We start from the raw sequence: 23,292 nt of genomic DNA, 5'->3' as shown, positions 1-23,292 counted from the left end.
GGCAGCTGGTGACAGCAGGTAATAAAATATCAAAAGAAATGCAGCTGTTCCCCTCTGTCAGTATCTCACACCCACACAGTTCATCTCTGGGGGTGTATATTCACTTTGCAGGGAATGCCGAATATCCAACATTCTCTCTGTCACCTCTTTATCCAAATTCAAAATGTTATTCCCTCAGTAGGGAAAATAGTAGTAAAAGGTGGTGAACACATCTTACTCATTTTAACAGGATCCCTTTCGGCTCAGTGGTGTCTTCATGAATGCACTTTAAAACATATTGGCAATCAAACAGAATCTCAGACTCATTGGGTGATTTGGCTTGGAAGGGAGCTTAAAGATCATCTAGTTCCACAGCAGGGATGCCCCTCACCAGGTCAGGTTGCTCAGGGCTCAGATCACATGTGTATTTTATGACAGTGGTCTGCAAAGTTTTTTCAAGAAATAAACAGGTAAAGGTCACAATTGGAACTGTTGTGAAGCAGCTTGATTGAAATATATTACTGTCTTTGAGTGATTTGCAAGGGTCCTGTTCATTTTCACCAAATGTTCAGCTGACTGCAGCAGGAGAGCAGGAACAGACCAGAGGGCTTCTTGTGGCTGCTGAGGCTGGGGGGAATGAAAACCTCAGCTCTCAAGACAAAGCAGGGACACAAATCGGTTCTTTTGGGATCTCTGCTGTTACCTTAAAACTATGGTATGTGAAGAGCTATTTTGTGTTCTTGCTTGTAAAAGCTCTGAGAAGTTTTTCATCTGCTTGATTGGGAAACTGGAGTTTGTTTCTTTGTAACCTACAAAATTGCAGAAAAACAGAGTTTTCCTCTTTTCTTGTCTGTGCTTACATGACATGTTGCAGCCTACAAAGTTGGAAGTGTTAAATAGTTTTCAAGGGAGATTCTTTGATCTTGATTGAATGTATTGTGCTGCTTTCTGTTGCCTTTCTTTCCTTCCTGGTCCCTGTAAGTAGTAAGAATGGTGGTGGTATGGATCTGGCCCAGTTGTTTGGTTTTAGGAGTCAGGAAAGAAAAAATGTCTGTCAGTCCGAGATTCAAAGAACATAATCATAAGTTTATATGACAGTCAAATCCTTGGAGTGCAGCCAGAGACAAAGGTAGGCAAAAGGCTAGTTCTTAGGGTTGGGATGTCATTGGCAAGCAGTGTACCAGGGAGAAAGGAGTCAAAATCTTCACCAGTTAGTTATCCCCCATGTGTCCTTACATGGCCTTAAAAGTTCAGTTCTTTTCAGAGAACTGACTGAAACGTGGAAAGGTAATGAAAAGAAACACCAGTCTCACAGGGTAAGTCAGGTTGCAAACGGGACAGTTCAAATAACATAACTCCAGTGTTGGAGACGCCAGCTCCCAGGGACCAACAGCCTTCTGAAAAGTTAACTCAGGGAAATTTAAGAAAAAAATCTATACTTTTTTTTTAATAGAAGGAAGAAAATATCAGAAATATAACTTCTCCTCTCACCTAGTCCTAACTGTTATCTGCTACTGCAGTAATAACATTTTGTCTTAGAAGTAGTGAAAAAATAATTTTCTCCTGGTGGACAAAATAAGCCTGCACTCAAGTAATCGTCATTCAATTTAGATCTTTATTTCACAATTACTGTTATGTTGCCTATTTCAATACCAAGTTAAATCTATGCTTAAAAGGCTGTGTATACAATTGCTTTATTTTGTTGCTGTACATGGTTTTATAGCAGTTTGAGGGAAAGGAGAGAAAAGACTAAGTCAGAATTACATTTTCCTCTGCCCCTTTGTTCCAGTGGATAATGTGTCTCATTCCACCTGAAGCTCATTATTATTGGCAGATAGCAAGATGCTGTATGTCACAGTTCCCTCATTAAAATGTCATCTTTCTTGTGGTTTCCATATCCAGGCCTGTAATCTTGAACTCAAAACAGTATTGAAGCTGGGGGCTAGAAAATACCACAGACATCCACCCATCAGCAAACATGGATGAGATCATGAAAGTTCTCTGCCCTGTGTAGCCCAGCTCAGGGTTTTTTAACAATGTGGGAGAAGTAGCCTCAGAATAGTTGCACTTTCTAAAATTCTGTGGCTGTAGGGTAATTCTGACCACAGTAAGATGGTTCCTTCCACCCTTAACCATTCTGTGATTGTGTGTGATTCCGTGATTGCGTTTACAGGTACATGTTGGGAAACCTGTAATTTTCAGTAATTTGTGTAAGTGAGAATGTTAACCCTGTGACAGCAATTCTAGAGTAAATAAAATCTCTGAAAAGGCACAGCTTGAAACACATACACATTATGTATAAAACTGATCACCCATTTTATTAATTATAAACAATTCCGCCACAGCCTTACCTTTCCATTTTATTGGTGGTAGCTAATGTTTTCTAAACAAGAATGAGTCACAAAATATATATTGTTAAATTGCAGAGTACTGACTGTGTTAATAATTGCTGTGTGTAGATGTGAGTTCCTGGTGGTCTGAAGGGAAGCTGTGAGATAAGAACCACCATGGCAACGAGCCATCAGGCCCAATGGGGCGGGGCTCCTCTCTCCTGGGGTAGGAGGTATGAAGGGCCAGGCCAGTGTAATATCCTCACCCCAGGCTGCTTCCTGCCCTGTTCTGACACAGGAGGGGTGCCTGACCCTTGTCTGCAGCAGGCTGCTCATCTTGCTCATGAAGAACATTGAGTAAAAACATTTCTCTCACCATGCTGCATTTTCAGGAGCTTTTGGTAATCTTATTCATATGGTGATTTCTGACATGTTCATCTATTCATCTTCTGCAAAGACAGAAGATGCATATTTGAGCAATTAAATCTTTTTCAGTTCTTCAAATGATAATATAAAACCTTCTCAGAAGAGAGAACAAATATACCTGAGAGTTTCAGGACAATTAACCCTTTTAATTGCTTATTTTGGACCTCAATCAAAACTGCATTTTGTAACTTTTACATGTATCATACTTAAAACTATTTAGGCTCCTTAGCCATAAGAAATAGGAAAATGTATCAGTCATAAAGGCTCTTTGGAAGAATTTAATCTTCTTTTTCTCACTGTGTTAATATTAGTGGTTTCAGGAACACCCCTGTCCCCATTACACTGAGATTATTTATTTAGCCCAACCCAGCGACAACATACAAATTCTGAAATTTAGAAGTGCTCAAACTTGAACAGTTGGCTCAGGCCATAGTGTGTTTGAACTATGTATTTATTATTATACAGTGGTTTTGTTTAAAGAAAAAAGTACTCTGACATAGATGTTTTACAAATCAAATCATTCTGTTCAAGGCCAAGATGACTCAACTGCCAGAGGCTGAAAAGGAAAAGATAGCTGAGCAAGTGGCTGACTTCAAAAAAGTCAAGAGTAAGCTTGATGCGGAGATTGAAATATGGGATGATACCAGCAATGACATAATTGTTCTGGCCAAGAAGATGTGTGTGATTATGATGGAGATGACTGACTTCACAAGGTAATTACGTAAAGAAAGGTTCTTCGATATTTATAAATGCTGGAGGCCATTGTCACACTGTTACACCAGCAAACAGAGTTTTTAATGTCAGCTGACAGCATCTCCACAAAATTGAGTGGATCAGCCAATGCAACATGTCAGGTAGGAGCAATGAACTGTTGGGGGATTTAACATTTTGAACTATGCTTGTCCCTAATTTTTTTTCCTTTGTCCTCTTTTATTAATTTGCTGGTAGGGTTTTTGCAAATGTTTTAGCACTCCATTTCTGCTCTCAGTGAAAGGGAAAAAGTAACAAAATAATCTCCATTTTAAGCTGTAGATGTCTCATTTCTTGTTCTTTCTACTTGTATCAGACTGTGCTGTCAAGCATAAAACACACTGTACAGAGCCCACATGTGACAGTGCACATTCAGACTTATACATATTTTATATCCCATTACTTGCTGTTGCTTTCATCAGAACTCTTGTGCTGCTAGATGTAATTTTAAAGAATGAAGAGTACCACAGCAGATAGGCCTCAAAGCTGGTATTTCTTTCTGCTGCCACTATGTGTTTGATGATGCTCTTATAACAGGAAATAAGTTTAGGTGCAGGAGCTTTTTCTGTCGTGCTCTGAATTAAATGTTCTGTAAATCTCATCAAATTGATTATAACAAAGGAAGATATTGGTGGTGGTGTCTGTCCATCCTTTCCCCCTCCTGGTCTACGTTAGCAGTAAAATAGTTGCTGACAGGTGAAGCCTTAAAACACAGCCACTCTTGCAAGACACATACTGCCTCATAAAATAAGTCCTTCCATGCAAGATACGAAGAACAGTCTCGGCCTTCTGGACAAACTCTTTGTGGGTGTCAGTGAGCAGGGTTGCATCAAGCTGAAGCAGCTGTGACAGAGCTGGGCTCTGGTGCAGGCTCCTTCTGGGGAAGGCAGCTGTTGCATTTTATCACACTGGCACTTTCCAAATCCACCTGCAGGTGAGAGAGGTGTAAAGACTTGCATGGAGAACTCTGCAATCCATTATACAGCTGATTTTAAATATCTCCTTCAGTAAGAAGTTTGGTTTCTTCTTTAGTGATGCCAGATGAAGTCTGGTAAAAGGAAGATTTGTATCTGTCTGAGCAATAGGTGAACTCTCGTGGCTCTTTCTCTTATTGTTGCTTGTCAAAGGTGGCAGTTATATGTGCTGAGAAGCAAAGCTGGCTTTTCATTTCCCGCTCTGTGGAAATCTGGGAACAGATCATAGAATTGTTTGGGTTGGAAAAGATCCTTAAGATCACCGAGTCCATCCATTAACCCAGCACCACCATGTTCATCGCTAAACCGATTTACCAAAATATGAATATTGATCTAGTCTCGATAGCCAACTGAGACGGACAAAAACTCTCTAACAGTTTAGAGTTAGAAAGTGTATGTTTTATTGGCGCCGGACAGCTGCATGGAATAGCTTCCTAATATGCAGTGTCAAGTATAGATGGTTACAGAGTCTATTTATCCACAGAAGTTATGAATATCCAAAATACAAATACATATTTATAACAATGACCCCTCCTATTCTCCGCTTCGTATGGAAATTAGCTTTAATGTCATTAAGCATGCATAGTATAGTTTCTAAATTGGGTCGGTGGTTATTATCAATTGAGGAGTGGTCTTGAAGATGAAGAATAATACTCTTCCTTACTTGAACTTTCTACCTCTCTGGGTTTTGACATTAAAAATGGGAAACATCCAGTTTCTTCCTTATGACTTCTGAATAGTATCCAGATGGGAAAAATTAGCAATTGTTTTAGATTTCTTTAGATCTATCGATCAATGTTTTCTGGTTCTCATTATAAACACAGCTAAGCAAATATAGAAAGACAGTTAATTAATTATCTGCAATTTAAAAGCTTGTTTCTAACTTAACTGTTATTAACTCTTAGTCTCAGGTGGACCTACTTCCTCTAATTCTAGCAAAACTTATCTTTAACTAAAATCTTAGAATCTTAATGTTTCCTTCAAAATCTGTGTTTCAAAACCATGTCACAAAGTGCCACATCTGCATGTTTTTGAGCACTTCTGGGGATGGTGATTCCATCACTTCTCTGGGCAGCAGCCTGTTCCAATGTTGAACCACCCTTTCAGTGGAGAAATTTTCCGTGATAGCTAATAAAAACCTCCCCTTGGTGCAGCCTGAGACCACCCCCTCTCATCCTGTTGCTTGGTCCCCTGGGAGCAGAGCCTGACCCCACCTGGCTGCACCGTCCTGTCAGGGAGTTGTAGAGAGTGACAAGGTCACATCCCTGAGCCTCCTTTGCTCCAGGCTGAGCTCCCCCAGCTCCCTCCGCTGCTCCAGATCCTTCCCCAGCTCCTTAGCCCTTTCCTGGACATGCAGGGCATGAATATTGCAGAAGCCATAGCAAACACCAGCTCATCTTAGGGTCTGAGCTCTCCAGTCTGTAACTCCCAAGTTCTTGAACATGAAAGAAATAGAAGATCCTGACATTTTGTATTTGTTACATCAGAAGATACTCAGAAAAATAGTGAATTTCTGTGTTTGCGTCACTCGTTACGTAAGCTGATTGCTGTTGTTCTTCAAATGGTATTACCTTGCATTCATTGTTATTGGATCCCAGTGAGTGGCTTTCAAAGTTTTGGTCTTTTTGCCCTGTCTTCTGTAGAAATAAATAGCAAGAAATGGCCTGACCTGCTATAACAGTTTTAGTAATATTTTAGTGGAAATACTCTTAATTTCTCTGATGATTGGCTAAAAATGTACAAGAAAAATCCCAGGGTTGCATTTGGTTTGTTTTGTTTTTCCCTAAGCTTTATGTTTAAATGGAGCAGGAGTTTTGTTTTCCATTGCCAAAGCAGACTTACCAATTAAAAAGATATTTGCCAGTAAACATAGCTAAGTCCCTTTTGCTCATCTAAGGGAATGTGTATCTATTCAAGCAGTGCTTTGGATCACAACACTGGAACTTGTAATTCCTGTTGAGAAAGTAGCAAGGAAGGGTCGATGGTTTAAGCATAAAGGGAGCTCTGCTATGAACTTTTTGAGAATAGTTTTACTGTTTTGCTCTTTGAGCACTGTGCACCAGGGAAAGTTTCTTCAAGCAGAGAACTGCAGGATGTCTCTGTGCAGGATTTTCAGAGCACTTTGATGATAGGAAAGGTATCACCAGGGCTCAGGTAAGACTGAGACACCAGGCAGAGCTTGCTGCTGTGTCAGAGGTGATTTTGTAGATGCACCACAGAGAGACCAGCACTGGTAATTGACCTGGCTGGGCTGTTCCACAGCCTGTCCTAACAGCGCGCAGCCCATGGATTCAGGATTCACAGTGCCTGTCGAAGCCTCTGGGACAATCCCTCTTACTTTTCTGTGGTGTAAACAGTAAATGAGAATCGCTGGGGTTTTACCCCTTAACCATTTTGTAGATTGTTAGATTCCAGATGAGGCCATATGAACACTTTGTTTAAACAAAAGAGTGCAGCTCTCAGCAGACTGTTCAGAAAGTGTCTCATATTTGTTCTTGCTACTTGACATTTGTTTCTAAAATGGCATCAGTATCAGAGTTAATATGAGAAATATTGTGAAAATAGCAAAACAAATGAACAAGACTTGAAAAAAATCTACCAAAGCCATCCTCCAAAAGCTGTCTCCCTTTATCCTTGTAGTAAGACTAAATGTAATTCTGCTTATACTTCTAGTGCTTCAAGGATTGCAGCTTGGCTAAACTTTTCTCTCTGTAGTACTCTTGGTTAACATCAAGCGCAGCTGCCCCATCAAGCAGGGCTCCTCACCTGGTAATAGCCACAGTCCTCAGCCTTTATTCCTCTGGGCTTCTAATCTTTGCTTGGGAAAGGAAACTAGGGATCTAAAATGAAGATGGGAAGTTAGATGGAAGTTCCGTAGTTACTGGGACTTGAAGAGATCATGGGACAGACAGAGGACAGAAGAGGGATTCTTTTCCTACTCAGGTTCATCTGTGAAACTCCTCACCATAACTCACTATTTGATTTACTTTTCCTGGTGCCCCTTCCCACTTCAGAGTTACTCATGATCCTCCTATTTCCCATCCAGCAGCCAGATGATTTTGAAATTCTGTGATGCTTTGTCATTGCATCCTGAAATCTGCTGCCTTCCTTGCCTTTTTCTGGCCCTTCTAGCCCTCAGATTTGTTTCAGCTCCATCCAGCTTCTCTCACTCATGTGGAAATCGCGTGTCCCCGCTCTCCTGCTCAGTCTTGTCCCCGTCACCAGCCCGGTTTGTCAGTGCCACAAAAGATAATGGTACCTTTGTTGCTAACCTTCCCAAACTAAGTGCCATTGCAGTCATAGTTCAGCTTGAGATACGTGTATGAACTTCCCCTTTCCCTCCCCTCCCTGCTCATCTCAGGAGTCCGTAGCTACTCAGTGTTTGTGTCATAAGCTGTATGTGAGAACAAACAACTTCCACTTTAAAATTATTTCATCAAAAATCACCTAAAGATTTGAGGTTGTAGAAGTTTTGTCAACAGAGGTGTTTTCCAGCTGAGTCATCAGAAAGGAGAGTTATTTTGGAGACAATGACTTTGGGCAAAGAAGGTGAACCTCTCCTTAGGGTTCTATATTAAGAACAACTTCTACTTGTGTTAATTATGTAAAGACGTTCTTCAAGGTAAATTTGTTTCCGGAGCAACAGCAGTTCAGTTGTGTGTGCATACTTGCATGTGTTTTATCATGCATGCCTTGTCAAACAGGGCCAGCAGGATTTCCTTGTTCCAGCATGGTAGGTTAAGCAGATATGCTTGGCTGTTAAAAAGAGCAGCAGAATTGCATTAGCTACAGTGGTGCCAGTGCTGTTAAAGGTCTTGCAGTGCTCGAGGATCCCAACTGGCCTGCCAGGACTGCGCGCAGTGGCCTCAGGCAGTTGTTGCTCTCAAATAAACATGGGCTCTCAGATTTTTGATGGATTGTTGAGGAGTGCCAAGTTAAACCATGTAACACAGTCAGCTGAGACTGTTCCTTCTGCCTGAATGTCACAGAGCTTCTAATACTTACACAAATAAGTCAGAATTTTGAAGGCAGAAATCCAGTATGCGTGTCCTGCCCATCTCAAAAGCTTGTGACAGTCTGAATTTCTTTTACACTACTACTGTGTCTTTATTAATGATACTTGCATAGAGTATGGTATTTCATGTGATACTTATGTGGATGCTTCTGCCACTTCAATAGTAGAAATAATTTCAGCTGATTCTTAAATATACACACCAGCAAGTATTTAATCTGATTTGGCAGTTGCTACTCAATATAGTTCTAAAAATTAAGTGCTAAATATTCATCCTTTGATAATAAAATTTCTTAAAAAAATGATAAAATCCAAATATATTACTTATTTTATACAACTCTGTATTCCAAAGGGGAAATCACCTGATGGATTGAAGTCTTAGACCCAAAAAAGAAACATTCCAAGAAAAAAAAAATTATTTAACAGTTTGGCTCTATGACAGCGTTACTCCAAGTATTTATATATCCGCTTTGCCTGCAAGCTAAGTGAATTTATTTTCCTGTAGTAGGCATAATTACCATCAGTAGTAGTATTATTAAACAAACACAGTAGATGATGAATGCACAGTCTGATTTAGATCCTTTTGTTAGGGATTAAACAGTCAGAGTTCCCTCAGTGACACAGGTTCTGGTGGTGGCAGTGTGCAGCTGCAGAGGCTGTTGGGGGATCAGAGGCGCTCACACACCCTTCACATGGTTGGTGCTTTGCAGGTTAACAAAGCATGGTAAATACTTGTAAACTAACACAGCAAACAGCTAATAGCCAAAATAATGAGCACAACATTTCTTCCTTTCCTCTGCAGCATTTGTGGCAAAGTACAGCTGACTCACACACAGCTGCAGTCAGGAAACAGGTTTTGCTATTACGCATGACTGGAGTGGAAGTACTAAAGGGAAAGGATAAACGGGAGCTGCATACCAGCATCACAGTAGGAAGAAGACAGGTACAAACACAGGCCTAGGTGCATCAGCTTTGTTTTTGCAGTCGTCTTTTCTGTCAGCCGCTGTTCCTTAACCACAACCGTTTTAGGCACTTCTGTTCTCTGCCTTCGCTGTCAAACCCAAACCACACATTTTCTCTCATCTCTCAGTCTTGCTGCTGACTGCAGGCAGCACATGACATTCATAATGCTCTGATACAGGCAGGAGAGACTTCCAAGTCTAAACTGTTCTCAGAATTTCTGGGCAAATAAAAGCTCTTTAGCAAATGTCAGGTCAGAAGGATGTTCTGTCACTATTTCTTCCTTCTCTCAGTGACATAATTACATCGTGGATATCTTTCTGTACTATAAGCATGTGTAATTATTTCACAGTTTATCTATTGCCTTTTTCCGTGGAAGGGTGAGGCATTCACAGTTTCATTCAAAAACTTTTTAAAAAAGGTGCTTTATCTGTGCAATTTCCGTTTCCTTGGAAGAGAAATGAAAGTGAACATAATACTGTCCTATTACTGAGCTATTGAGCTTAATAGTTGCACTCAGACTTTTGATAGAAAGGTGACAAAAAATTATTTAGGTTGACATTTGACCTTTCTAATTTCTACTTTTTATATTGCCAATGCTTGCAAACCATTTAAAAAGAAAAAATTCTTCTTTTCCTGCAAGAAAAACAGATACTGATACAAGTAGCAGGGCTCAGAAATTGAACCTTTTTTTATGAACGGAGCCTTTTTCATGTGGACATGAAAGTTAATTTAAAATAATGTTTTAATTGATTTCAAATAGCCACTTGAAGCTAGAATGGAAAATTACTCCTAAATTTCATGTATACAGGTAGAAACCTGGACACAATCTCACATGAGAATTCTACCAATCATCTGGTTAAAAGTCTTATGTAAAACCCTTCAGCTTAAAACTTCTGGTGCTTAAAACTTCTGCTTGTGTGATGTGTTTAGTTGACTTACTGCTGGACTGTGTGAAGCCACTTCTGAATCATTTCTTGTGTGCTGTAGGATGTCTCGTAGTCATGGAAGCTGTGAAGATTAATTCCTCTGATTAGAGCAATTACATGCTCCACATCCTAAAAGAATTTTATAAATTGAAGTGCAAGAAAATGTGTTCCATTTTGAACAGTAAGGCTCTTAGTTGTGCTGTTTCTGTAGAAATCCTTGGTTTGTGCTGATGTGTTAGTTATACCTCACGTGTCAGTACAGGGCAAAGTGGTACTGACACAACCTCCTTGTCTCAGTGCCCAAGTGTGACTGGTATTCACTTGAAGACAGGGGATCCTCAAAAAAACCAGAGAGAACAGCTGTTGCTTCTTCGGTATTTTTCCTGTAGTCCTGTGTAAGATTTCAGTGACTTCCTTGCATTCTTAGAAATGTTACAATTAGTGTAACAGTTATTTCAGAGTATCTAGTATTTACAATCCTTAGCATAAAAGCTGAGGGGAAAAAAGTGAAGAGATTAAGAGATGTTTGTTGGTTGGGCAAATGAGGAACTATTGTCTGTGCCTCATATATGTAGTCAAAAACAAATTAATAAAATGGAGACATAAATATAACAAAATCAAAAGCAGACAAACAGGTCTTTGTAGCCTCTGGTAGAAATCCATCAAGGACCAGAGGCAAATCAACTGCAAAATCACGGTGTCATTACAGCAAATGCAACCCTATTTTAGTGACAAACTATATGTCTTGTGCCAGAAAGAGCCATCTTTTGCCTTTTATCTTTTGGGACTGCTATAGTCAGGACAGAGGAATTTCAGAGCTCTGAAGTATCAGCTTCTGTCAGCAGAGGCATCAGGAGCGTAAAGAGGAGTTCAGGCAGTAATTTAACAGCTTCCAGACCAGATTTCCTAGGCAACTGGGAGGGCTGTGGTGGGACATCTCCTTTGGGCACACACAGCAAGTCAGAACAGTGCGTGTGTGAGCAGCACAGTGCCCAGCCTGGAGCTGGGGGTGCCTTGCAGCAGTTCAGGGTGTGCTCTCATCATTTCACAGGGTGGGCAGAGGTGGGGTCAGCCCCTTGGCAAGGGGGAACAGGAGCCTTTGAGCTCTGGGCTGCTGCTCTGACTGCAGCTGCTCCATTGCCATCGCTGGGCATCTTCCTCCTTGTGCTGGGGGCAGCAGGAGCAGCATCCCGAGACTGTGAGGGCATAGCCCAGCTGCTGCCTGAGGGAAGCAAGCCAGGGTCCAAGAGTGATCCCAGTGCAGACACAGCTTGCACTGAGTGCTGCTCCGTTCAGCAGCGTCGGATGTAGGAGCAGCACAGGGTGCTGATAACCACTGCCAGTCCCAGCCAGGGGGAACAAGGAGCAGCTCCAGTCCCTCGAGGGGCACAAAGCCAGGCTGCAGCATGACCCTGAGCCTGTCCAGGAGAAAAGCTGCTGGCTAGGCAGGGCCAGCACCCAGCCAGAGGGCAAGGCTGGGGCAGCTGTACCTGTGAGCCAGGGCTGGGCTGGCTGCAGGGCAGAGCTTGACTGGAGCTTGTGGGCTGTGGGAAGGGCCCAGGTGAGCCTGGATAGGGCCATTGAGGGCCACTGGTGCCCTGGGGCCGTGGCACGGGGGGGTACAGGGGAGAAGGTTCTGAGGCCGCTCCCGTGGCTCAGGCCCACCCAGAATGGGAAGCCAAGATCACGTGGGATACTGGATATGAGGTGGTGATCAGTGATGAGCTGGAATTGTGTTGTCATGACAGTGTTCAGGCAAGTGACAGTTTTGTAGCATTCTCCAAAGGCACGTCATGGAACCTGCCTTTTGAGCCTTCAGTGTCTTGACGCAAGTCTTGTTTTTATGTTTATTTTGCTCAAGCTGTTATTGGATGAGCGCACCCAGCAATGTCTCCTAGGAAGATAAAGAAGCAGTCATTAAAAAGGCAAAGCACCTCTTCTAGCTTTTTACCCTTTAAAATATAGGTCTATTTTTATGGGATTTATTTGCTATATTTTGTATATGCTATATATTTTTGGCTATAACACCATATGTTCAGGTTCCTCCTGAATTAATTAGCAGAAGTTAGAAGCTTAAAACTTTGGAGGACTTCCAAGAAATAAGACTGGAAACTTTTGCAGTTATCAGCCTCTTCATTGGAAGGGTAGGCACAGCAGTGAATTAATTACAACCAGAAATTTGACATAAAATATTAGTTACTTTTTTTTTTCCTGTGAATTTAATGCTGATTCAAATGAAAGCTTTGCTTCCTTCTACAAGAGATCAGTCATGTTCAGAGTATGATGCACACCCACATGTCTCTTGACAATTTATTGTTCAAGAATGGATGTATGGCAGTTACTGCACTGTTGACCTGGCTGGTGAAACAGAAGTCTGGACTTGTCACTGCAGAGTTTGTGAACTTGGTAATACAGATAGTACCTAATTGGGGTACATAAAAATGAGTAGTAGTTTCAGATAGTGAAATAGAAAGGAGACAGATCAGTGGGAATTGCTTTTGAGTCTGAATAGGCTCTGCAGAGCTGGTGACAGCAATTTGCTGCTACTCCTCAGGGGGTTGCTTGTAGCTACCGGGATGAGATGACTGCAGTAAAGGGGTGGTGTTGTCTCGAGTGCCTCTCTGATCTCGGTGGGGAGGCAAGTGGGCAGTCTGCAGAAGGGAATGAGGGACAGGGACTTCCTTGCCATCTTCCTCCTGCTTCTTTTCCCTTCGCAATGCTATCAACTTTGTATATCAAGGTTTCTCTATCAGAATATAAAACAGGGAAGAAATTTGAGGCCTGAAGTCCTGTTTTCCAAAGCGAAGAGATTTTACAATACAAACTATCTTCTTTTACATTCACGTGTACAATAAGTCCATAAGCATTGGAGAAAAATCAGGTTTTGGGTCTTTGTGTTCTGGATGTGTCTCATGTTGTTGTGTAGGTGAGGGGAAGGCACAGCATACCCTGAAAAGCAGGTTGATGTGGTACCCAGCTGTATCCAAATCAGCTACAGGCTCCCCAGTTTGTCTGGCTTTGGTTGTTTGGGATGCCAGAAGTACATTTTAGGCTGGGGAGAAGGAAGTATGGTTAGAATTTCCTTTACTGAAGTGTATTACTTCAGTTGTTCCTAAATGATTATTTTATTTTTGCTTTCCCCTCTTCCCTAGACTGGGAATGGCAGCAGTTGCTGTAGCCACCCTTTTCTGTGCAGATGAAGCCATGGTTATTTCAGAAGCTTTTGCTTTTCCAGAATCACTTCTCCTGTATTATTTCTCATCCCTCTCTTCACCCTACCAAATGTTTGACTTATTTTTCTCTGAGTGATCAACCCACAGGAAATAATTTCCACAGGAAAGAACCTTTGGTTTCTTTATGGCCACGAGTCAGGCTAGGATGGAGTTGCCATCTAGTAAAATATAACTGTTCCCAGAAGCTGCAGGTTTGCAAGCAATCTTACTGTATTTCCTATGTAATTAATTTTATTTAGTAATGTTTTGGTTTAGTTTTCTTTCTGGAATATGCACACTTCTGAGAAAAACTATGCACAAATGCTCACCTTGGGAGCACGGCAAACAACAGAAACAGTGCTGAACTGGTGTTTTCTGCTGAAATTATGACTGGAGTCTGTTCCAACCTTTTTTAATTAAACCAGGACCTTTCATGGTTCGCACAGCCTGCCAATGGTTTTTTCTTCCAACACTGTATGGCACATTTTTCTATTCAGTACTTTTGGCAGCTGCTGCTTTGGTACTTTTGGGGATCAAAACTGTCTTTCTCCTTATGATGTCACTGGCAGTGGCACTCAGCATCTCTCAGGACACCTCAGACTTAGATGGAGTACTGCTGTTCATAAAGGTTAGCAAATAGTTTTGCCTCTCTATCCTCCTGCCTTGTTGCCAGGGTGGGGCACAGGACTGGAGGGCAGAAAGAGCATGCCCTTAGCGAGCCTCTAGCCCAGCCCCTGAGCTGGTAAGGAGACGGCTAAAAGCAGAAATGCAGAGGGATCTGCATGGCAGGTTGCAAGTGTAAGATGGTCTTTCACAGTATTTTCTCAAACCTGTCTCAATCCTGCACTGTTAAGGTCATCTGAGAGCTAGTCTTATTGCTAGGAAGGAGTGGATCAATAATCCCACTGCTTGTGGGTGCTCTGTGAAGGCGGAGGGAAGGAGTGACACTGTTCAGTGTATCTGGGGTGGGTGAGAGCTAATGGAAGGAGTTTCAGAGTTCAGTAGGATTACTTCATTTCGTGGCAAACCTGTTGTAAAGCTATTGTTTAAAGATCCCTGCTGTAGTCATATTTCTATCACAGACCATTGAGATCATTGCTACACAGGCACCTCTATTACTCCCCTAAAATAAGTAGCTGACATTGTCATTGAGGTCTTCCTTATGTTGATGGAAAGGCCACAGGTCCTTAATATACCAAGAAGCAAAATAAATAAAATACAACCAGAGTGGTAAAGGAGGAGGGGAGCGGTGTTGTGAGCACTACCTCAGGAATGAGTGCTCTGGTGGAGATAGTGTGCTTCTGATCAGCGCAGCATCAGAGAAGGAGGAAACAGGAGTGTAGTTCCTGCTTTTCACCATTCAGATCAGCTTCCCACTTCCACCTGGATGACTTGATCACTAGTTCTGTTCTGTCCTGAGGTGAGTCTGTCTCCCTGTAGAGAGCTGAAGTTAAATGTGAAAGCTAGGATTAAAATTAAGAGAAGATGGCCATTTACACTTACACTTTTACATTTACACCTTTGATTTACTTTGAGCATTAAGCAGTGGTTTATTTTCAATTTTGTTCATTGGTTTAAACATCTTTTTCCTGTTGGCCGAATCATCTATGCAGAGCAGCATATTCAGTGGGTAATGGCTGAGAAGCCTCTTTGGGATGTATGGGCCTGTGGTAATTGCTAGACATATGGTAATGCTCTGCTCTTAAATAGCTTTTTTTTTTTTGCTAAATAGTTATAAACAGATCATAGGTCCCAGTTAATTTAGTGCTTCAAGGTTTCTGTACTGGAATATGCATAATTCTGTTTCTCTCTCTGGAATGTTTTCATTATTGCTTCCTGCTCTCTGTCAATACTGCTTTTCAAGTGGGCCAGTCAGAGGTAGCAGATGAGGATAACATGAATATTCTAAAAGTGATTTCCTTAAAGGGTTCTCAGTGCCTGTACAGGAAGGCAGGGGCTGCAGACACCAGATGCTGGACATCTGCTAGCAGGAACTGTGAGAGCTTAGTGCTGTGTTACACCAAGGGTTTGGCGTGGAGTGGGAAACACAGGATATGGCAGGAAGGAGCTGCTGCCAAGGGAGTTACTGCTGCTGGAAGGGGTATTGCAAGTGTCCAATCAGTACTGCCTTTCATTTTGCATTTTTGCCTGAAACATGTTGTTTGCATTTCCAAGTATTCAGGGCTATAAATGGGCAGGTCCTATCCAGATGAATCATTGCAGTTTACCCATCTCAAGAATGTTCTGTTTTTCACATGGGGTTTTTGCAGCTTTCCTCTGCACAAGCCATAACTTTGCTTTTGGAACCAGCCGTTCAGTCTGGATTAATAAAAGAGTCAGTGAGTTACTTATCTTTCATTTCCAATACCTTTTTAAACTGGCTGTGGGATTTTTTTTGATTTTTTATCCTCAAAGGGCTTTTCCAGACCAATCCATCAGATTCTCCACAAGAGCAGTTGCTGTCCACAGTGTGGCAGACCCTGAGGCCCCAGGATGCCAAAGCTCTCAGGTGCTGGCTGGCTGGTGTTTGAGCAACAGCCCCTTGTTGACTTTGGGAATGCACATCCCATGTTCCCAAGGGAGAACCACTTAGATAAGGTCTCCCCCTGGCTTCTGATAGTAGGCAAACCAAGTTAGAAGGAGGGTGGGAGGAAGAGTGATGATGGGGCTGTTGTAGAAGGAAGTCCTCGCTAAGTTATTCAGGGGCATTCTTTCCATCTTTGCTGTCTCAGCAGCAGAAACCCTCAAGATTTGTCAGGATTTCAGTGAACAAGCAGCTGTCTTTACTGCATTCCCTGCCAAGGCAGTAACTTGTTCCAGAAGTTCTCTTCAATTTTAAATCCTGTAGGCTTGAGGAAACAAGCTGCCACTATAATTTTAGGCCTTAGAAAAAAATGTGGTTTAACACTGATGGAAAAATTAGGTGAAGTGGTGGTGTTTTTATTCAGGGCTACCACATTATTTTTTGGGCGTGTTTTACTCAACTTAAATACTCCCTTCCCCATTTCCATGCTAGGGAATTTTACCTACCATGACACAAGAAAGAAGTTTCATTCCCTGGAGAGCCTGTGCCAAACATATTTTCAAATGCTTTTGTCTTGACACACAGCAAAGTGACAGTGACCCTGATGCTGATGACAAGTAACTTGCCTGGCTGAGTTGTGTCAATTGTGTTCATACAAATTTTCTGCAGAAATTGTGTGTCCCCTAGAAAAGTCTCCTGCCTTCTTCATTGTTAAGAAAACCTCGAAGTACCTCATTAATGTAATCAGGAATGGCTTGTCTTGCTGAGGTTGCACCAGGAGGTCCAAACCAGTAAGGAATGATCTCTGTAAGCCCCAAATTCTGACTGCAGTTTGCAGTGTCTCAGCCAGGCCTTTCAGCAGGTGAGTTCTTGCATCACTGTGGGGAAGGAAATCCCCTCCTCACCACAGCATTATGCAGCAGGAACGATGGATGCTCTCTAATTGCCAGTCTGGAGCAAATTCCATATTCTTAAAAGGGTGGAGAGGAAAGCAAAGTGAGGTAAGCTTTGAACAGCACTGTAAGAGACAGGATTGTCTGCCAAAGGCTATTCTAGCAAACAGCACCCTTGTTAATAATTTTTCTCATATCTTTGCTCTGGGTTTTTCTGTTTCGGGGTTTTTTTTTGGCATCAGTGGTGGATTCTAGCCAGTGCCAATATTCTCCTCTCATATTCCCACTTCTCTCTCACCACTGTGTGGCTGCAAGAGAGCTTCCTCACTGCCATTTGATGAGCAGACAGAAATTAAAACCTTCCATGTTTTAACTGCTCTTTTCTTAGGCTCATATAATACGTCAGTGCTGATAACTCAGAACATTATTAAAAATCTTTGTACGTGTATTATTTCATGTCTTGGCACTTGAGATATGTTATTGTAGGAGAAACTCACCTACCTCCAGCATTTTTTAATTAAGTTTCATGGTTGCTGAGCAAATCTTGAAAATGAGACCCCTGAAGGCTGAGAAAAGAGAAAGTAAATACAAAGAACTGCAGATGTATTATTTCAATTCTCATGGTGTTTGTTCCAGTTCTGTGCTGTTTTAGAGCCTGACTCATGGTGTTTGAGTGCTTGGGGCTGACAATACAAATTTCATTCACACAGGCTCTACGTTACACTATGTTTATGTAAGCAGAGCCCACCATGAAAAATGGGGGAGATCTGGGGGGATGGGAACATCATAACCCTTTTCCTTTGGTACTGCAGGGATGTTGATAACTCTCAGTCAACCGTATAAATGAGAATTTGTTTATTTGCTTTTTTTCACAAAGTATGAGTAAGGCATGTATCAGATTGATGTAGTATTAAATTTTCTTGTTCCTTTCTTCTTTGTTTCTGTTTCATGAGCTCTTTTACTCAGAGTTCAGATTAAAACGCAGGAGACGCAGAGTTGTTCTTTGGACTCAGATGTTTATTATTTCTCATCTATGGTACAGCTGCACGGAATGTGCCTCTAAGTTAACAAGGTGGAAATGGCCCCCAAGTTCTACTTTCCAAGGTCTTTTAAAGCCCAAATTACCCAATTATGGAATGCCCAATTAATTTATTTTTACTTATAATCCAATAACTAATCATTCATGTTCTGCACTGCGGGTTTTTTGAACCAAAACCAGATCACCCAGGCTTGTGAAGAAGAAGGAAGAAGAAAGAAGAACTAACCTACACCCAAAACTCTCCATCTTGTTACATATATATTACTATTCCAGAATCCTAAATTCTCTGAACCCAGGGTTCCAACATCTCCCCCTCCTGTTTGAACCATGAACACTGCTTTGACTTCTTGGTTAAACCATTGTTGGATACACTGAAGTGGACAAGGTACAAGTACCATGATGACTATAATGACAATCAAAACATACACGCCCACTTTCAAAAGCTCTCTCCACAATGGAGCGAGGCTCAACAAATTGAACAACAGATCATCCAACCGTGATCATCTTTCAACTTTGAGGATAGTTTTTCAACCATAAATGCAGCATTTGTGGTCCTCTGCAGGGCCCTTTGCAGAAAGGAGAACAAACATGGCACAAGGAGGAAAATGAGAAGGGTAGCAATTATAATTAGGCATCCCATTTTAATGAGATCTTTGATCCATTTTTACTGAGCCAAAGATTTCCAATTCTTGAGGTTCATAGGGTGTCTCAGGGAGAAATTTAGTCCAGACACCCCATTCCTCTGTGGGATTCATGATGAAACGTGAAAGATATAAAGAGACATTTTTTGGTACTGGCCAACTGTCTACTGGTAAACCGACCAAGCAGATTGAGAATGGCTTTTCTGGACTTAGTCAAGTCAAACAAATGGTATCCAAGCCTGAGGCATTGGCTAAGGTCACCCAAACATTGGTTTTTGGTTGACGCATGGGCAGGATAGCGTTACTTAAGGCAAACAACGAAATAATAAGGTACAGGTATGATATGTGATTTAGTTTCATGCTTCTCTTTGGTTTCTTTTCTCAATCTCATTCTGGGACAAGTGTCGTGGGTTCGGTTTCTAACTGGGCGGAAACACCAATTTAGTGTAGTGGTTTGTCCCAAAATACTCACTACTGGTTATCTTCTGTGAGATAAGAATTAGGAGAAACACAAAGCAGGCACCAAACTTGAAAGAATATAAAGAAGTTTATTAACAGACCTAAAAGAAGGGAAAAAAAAAAAATTATACCACCTTCAGAACTCTCCTCCTCCCCCCACCTTCCTCCCTTCTCCCACTGACAATGTAAAAAGACAACCCTTCAGATGTTCAGTCTGTTACCACTTCCATAATAACCTTGTTCAGTCCATTTAGAAAGAGAAGTCTCTTCTTGCTCGTGCTATGAAAACATTATCACAACGAGACAGCCGCCCACTTCCAAATATTGTTCAGTCCATTTAGGAAGAGGAGTCTCTCTGCTCGCATGTGAGTCCCTTCCCCCGACTTCCAGCTTTTCCCACAACTGCTTTCGAGGGTCCACTCTTGAAGTTTTTTTGGGGTACAATTTTAAGGTTGAGCCGTTCAGAAACAAAAGTTCTCTTCACCCATCTCTGGGAGCATTTCATCTCTAAGAACAGAGGCCCTTCTCCTTCCCTGGGAGCAAAGGGTCCTCCTCATCTTCATCTCTAGGACTATCTCTGGGAGGACCTCTAGGAACTGAGGTTTTCTCCTTTCCTGTGTGGAGCCAAAGTCCTCATCTGGTCCATCTCTCCCTGTCCAAACTTCTCATGCAATTACAGCTGTGTCAGTATCTGCCTATCTCAGCGCAGGTGCTTTTACTTATGAGCTGAACACTCCACCCCCCCATATCTTCATGAAATTACAATGGGATACTCTGATAAATCATAGCTTCACAACAGAATTTCAGCTTTAAGCATATTCTCTCTCTCTTCCCTCAGGTTTTCAGCTCTTCACAGCAATAAAAGGGTTAATCTCACCTCAGCCTTGCAGCTGCAATGTGGCTTATCTCAGTGGAGAGGGGGAAGAGCCGAGCCGCTCCGGCTGCCCACGGCAAGGCAGTGGGGGGGGTTCCATGGCTGGAACAGGCCCATTGGCTCCAGGATGGCCGTGGCCTGACCCGGCCTGGCCCAAGCAGGGCCTGGGCTGGGCCCACTGGCCCCCGCACGGGGCCCGCGGCCACCTGTCCCAGCACCGGAAACGAGAGAGAGAGAGCTGTGGGGGGGTTTGTCTATTCTTAAGTGTGGATCACAGAGGCAGTCACAACTTTAAGTGGCTTAGAGAATTGTCCATATTCAAACTGGCCAGCTGATAGGTTCTGTCAAGTCCCAGAGGAAGCTGTAAGCACCTCTTAGCAAGGACATCCCTTCCAGGACTATGCTTGCTAACCTATGATAACAAGCCAAGTGTAAGGCACAAAAGTTATTTCTTTTGCATTCAATTCCGCAAATTTGGACCTCTTTGGATTCTCGCTAAAGTTCTCTCCAATTACTGTGGAGACGAAGACTATTTCCTTCCTTGTGATCTAATATAATTAAAATTTCAGTGGCCTTACACTTTGTATGTAATTCTGAATTGTAACAGAATCTACACCACGCACTTGTCAACAAGGCTTTATGATACCAACAATTCCCACACTGTTATACTGGCACAAAACCCAAAGTTCACAGCTTGTGCATGTGGGATGAAAGATGTTTATCATCAGCTGTGGTCTTTTTGCAGTTCACGTCTGCGTGCTTGCTTCTCTGCTTCCGGGGGTGTCTGGGTATTCCTGTGGTTTGTAGCGCTTCATGTTCTTTGAAGGAATCCACTTTGGACCAGCGCCTGTAGAGACATAAGCATACTCTTTGCCCCAGGTTATTAGTGGGAATGGGCCTTCAATTTTCCGTCTCTGGATTTCTGATCAAAACCAAGGGGTTTTCCTTTAACTTTGCTTGTGTGGTGTTGGAAAAATGTCTGATTATAGGCGAATTTGATTCTTCAAAAGAGCTGTTTAAAAAATTTAAAACGTACAGCGCTTTATTCAAGCGCATTTGAGGCGTAGCCTCTGCCTCCCCCCTTTTTTGTTTATCCAAAAGGGATTTTAAAGTGTGGTGTGTTCTTTCAGTGATTGCTTGCCCTGTAGGAGAATGAGAAATACCAAAGGAGTGACGCACACCCCAATTCATTAAGAATTTATGTAGCTCTTTTGCTATGTAAGCTGGACCATTGTCTGTTTTTATTTCTTGAGGCACACCTGATGATGCCAATGCTTGCAGAAAATGCTGACGTGCATGTTTCGCTGTTTCTCCTGTGTATGAGGAGGCAAAAACTGTACCTGAAAAGGTGTCTACTGATACATGGGTATTTTTGAGTTTCCCGAAACATGGGTATTTTGTGATATCTGCTTGCCATAATTGCAGATTCTGCAATGCTCTTGGATTGACTGCTCCTGTGGATACAGGAGGTTGCACGAGCTGACAATCAGGACAAGCACTTATGATTGCTTTTGCCTGATCTTTGCTAATTTGAAATGTTCACCTGAGTGCTTGTGCATTTTGTTGAAAAAATGTGTGACTCAGTTCTGCCTGTTCAAAAATGTTTGGCAAGGTGTTTGCAATGGGCATTGTTAATTTGTCTGCAACCGCTTATGTTTTGGGACGTGAATTGAACAGGCACCTGAATAATCTAGTAATGCAATTTGCAGCTGTTCTGATTGCAATGCCGAATCAAAATATTCTTTCTTCAATGGCAGATAAATTACTGCAAAATCTTTGCCTGCCATTGACAGCAACCTTGATCTGGCTCGGATTATGATCTGAGCTATCAAGTGTTGTGAAAATTGTTTTTGGAGATCTGTAGGGTAAGAAAATCCATTTGAATATCAGTAAAGGATCTTTCTTTGAGGTATCCCATTGAAACATGGCCTCTTGGTGAGTTCTGCTGCCATTAGTTCTGCAGAATCATCTTGGTGAGGAGTTACATGGAGAGCAGCGAGGGTTTTTGCGAGCCTTTGGTCTGCTGCTTTGAGGACTTTCCCAAATGGTTTCCTTAAGGCATTCGCTTGTATTACTGCTGTATGTTGAGGAGTGCCTATCTTGCTGCAGGCCTCTATCATTTGAGGCAAGGTTGGCTGTGGATCTGGTGAGGCACTAATTAAGTGCTTGCATTCTTCACTGGCATTAGCAAAAGCAAGACTTCGAAGTAGATGGGGATGTGCCACTTCATCACTGCATTGTCTTTCTACCGCTTGAGTAACGCAGTCTACGAAAGAAGTGAATGATTCAGATACTCCTTGTTTTACTTCTGTGTAAAAACCCTCTGGGATCCCAGTAGGTTGAATTTGCAGAATTGCCTTCCGAGCTGCTTCTTTGATGTCTGAAATCACTTCTTGAGGCAAATCCTCTTGAACTTCTGGTTTATCATGGGGAGCATCACCTGCTATTTCTGCTAATGTAAGAGCTGCATTCATGTCTCCAGCAGAAGTCTCTATCAGCTTGGTGAGAGTTCTTCTCCATTTGACTTCCCATTAGCGTGTATTGTGAGTCTGTCAGGACCATGGATGCTATGTATTTACAATCATAAGGCATCAAATCATAGTTATTGAAGATGCCTTTCAATAGCTGTTTGAAATATGGAGAGCCTAAGCTGCTGTCTTTAATTGCTTGTCTCAAGTCTTTGACAACGTTGTGTGTCAGTGGTATCCATTTAGGATTTACACTTCTTTTACCATATCTTATTGACATCGCTATCATTTCTGTTGTTGCCATATCAAAATCTCCTTCCTTCAGTGCCTTTCTTCTAATCTCTGCCCAGTTGGTAAAGTTAGGTGTATCTTCTGAAGAATTACTTGGATTATTGTTTGAAAATACTCCTAAATTAGAAGAAAATGTAACTAATTCTCTATTTGCATTCTGTAGATTGTTTGTGTTTTGTAGATTTATGCCTTGTAAAGATGCTTTTCCTTCTGGCTTCAAAGCTGCATTCATGCTTTTTTCCCTTGTGCAGAAGTGCAGTTGAATTTGTGTCCGTGTATTAGATGTATCTGAGGGCGCAGTAACAGAAGTGGCCACAGGTGGCATTGCAGCTGCAGGATGAGCAACTCGTTGGTCACAAGATGGCGCAGGCGGAAGTACATAGGCATTGGTTACGGAAGAGACTAGGGCACCGCCATGTTGTACGGCGGAGGTAAGCTGCACACCACCATTTTGTTGTACGGCAGAGGTAAGTGCACACTGCCGTGTTGTACGGCGGAGGTAAGCTGCACACCGCCATTTTGTTGTACGGC

General features: G+C 42.1%; 1 protein-coding gene across 2 annotated transcripts in view; it reads left to right on the top strand.

Moving 5' to 3' along the window:
- CTNNA3 (catenin alpha 3) overlaps positions 1-23,292 on the top strand; it is a 437,555-nt gene that overhangs the window by 373,008 nt on the left and 41,255 nt on the right. For both annotated transcript variants that reach the window (XM_048310542.1, XM_048310541.1), the window contains exon 15: positions 3,267-3,448. In XM_048310542.1, coding sequence (XP_048166499.1) covers positions 3,267-3,448 — 182 coding nt within the window. The remainder of the gene's footprint in view (positions 1-3,266; positions 3,449-23,292) is intronic.

Source organism: Corvus hawaiiensis, chromosome 8 (assembly GCF_020740725.1).
Source record: "Corvus hawaiiensis isolate bCorHaw1 chromosome 8, bCorHaw1.pri.cur, whole genome shotgun sequence".
NCBI classification, from domain to species: domain Eukaryota; kingdom Metazoa; phylum Chordata; class Aves; order Passeriformes; family Corvidae; genus Corvus; species Corvus hawaiiensis.
This window is presented reverse-complemented; position numbering and strand designations above follow the sequence as displayed.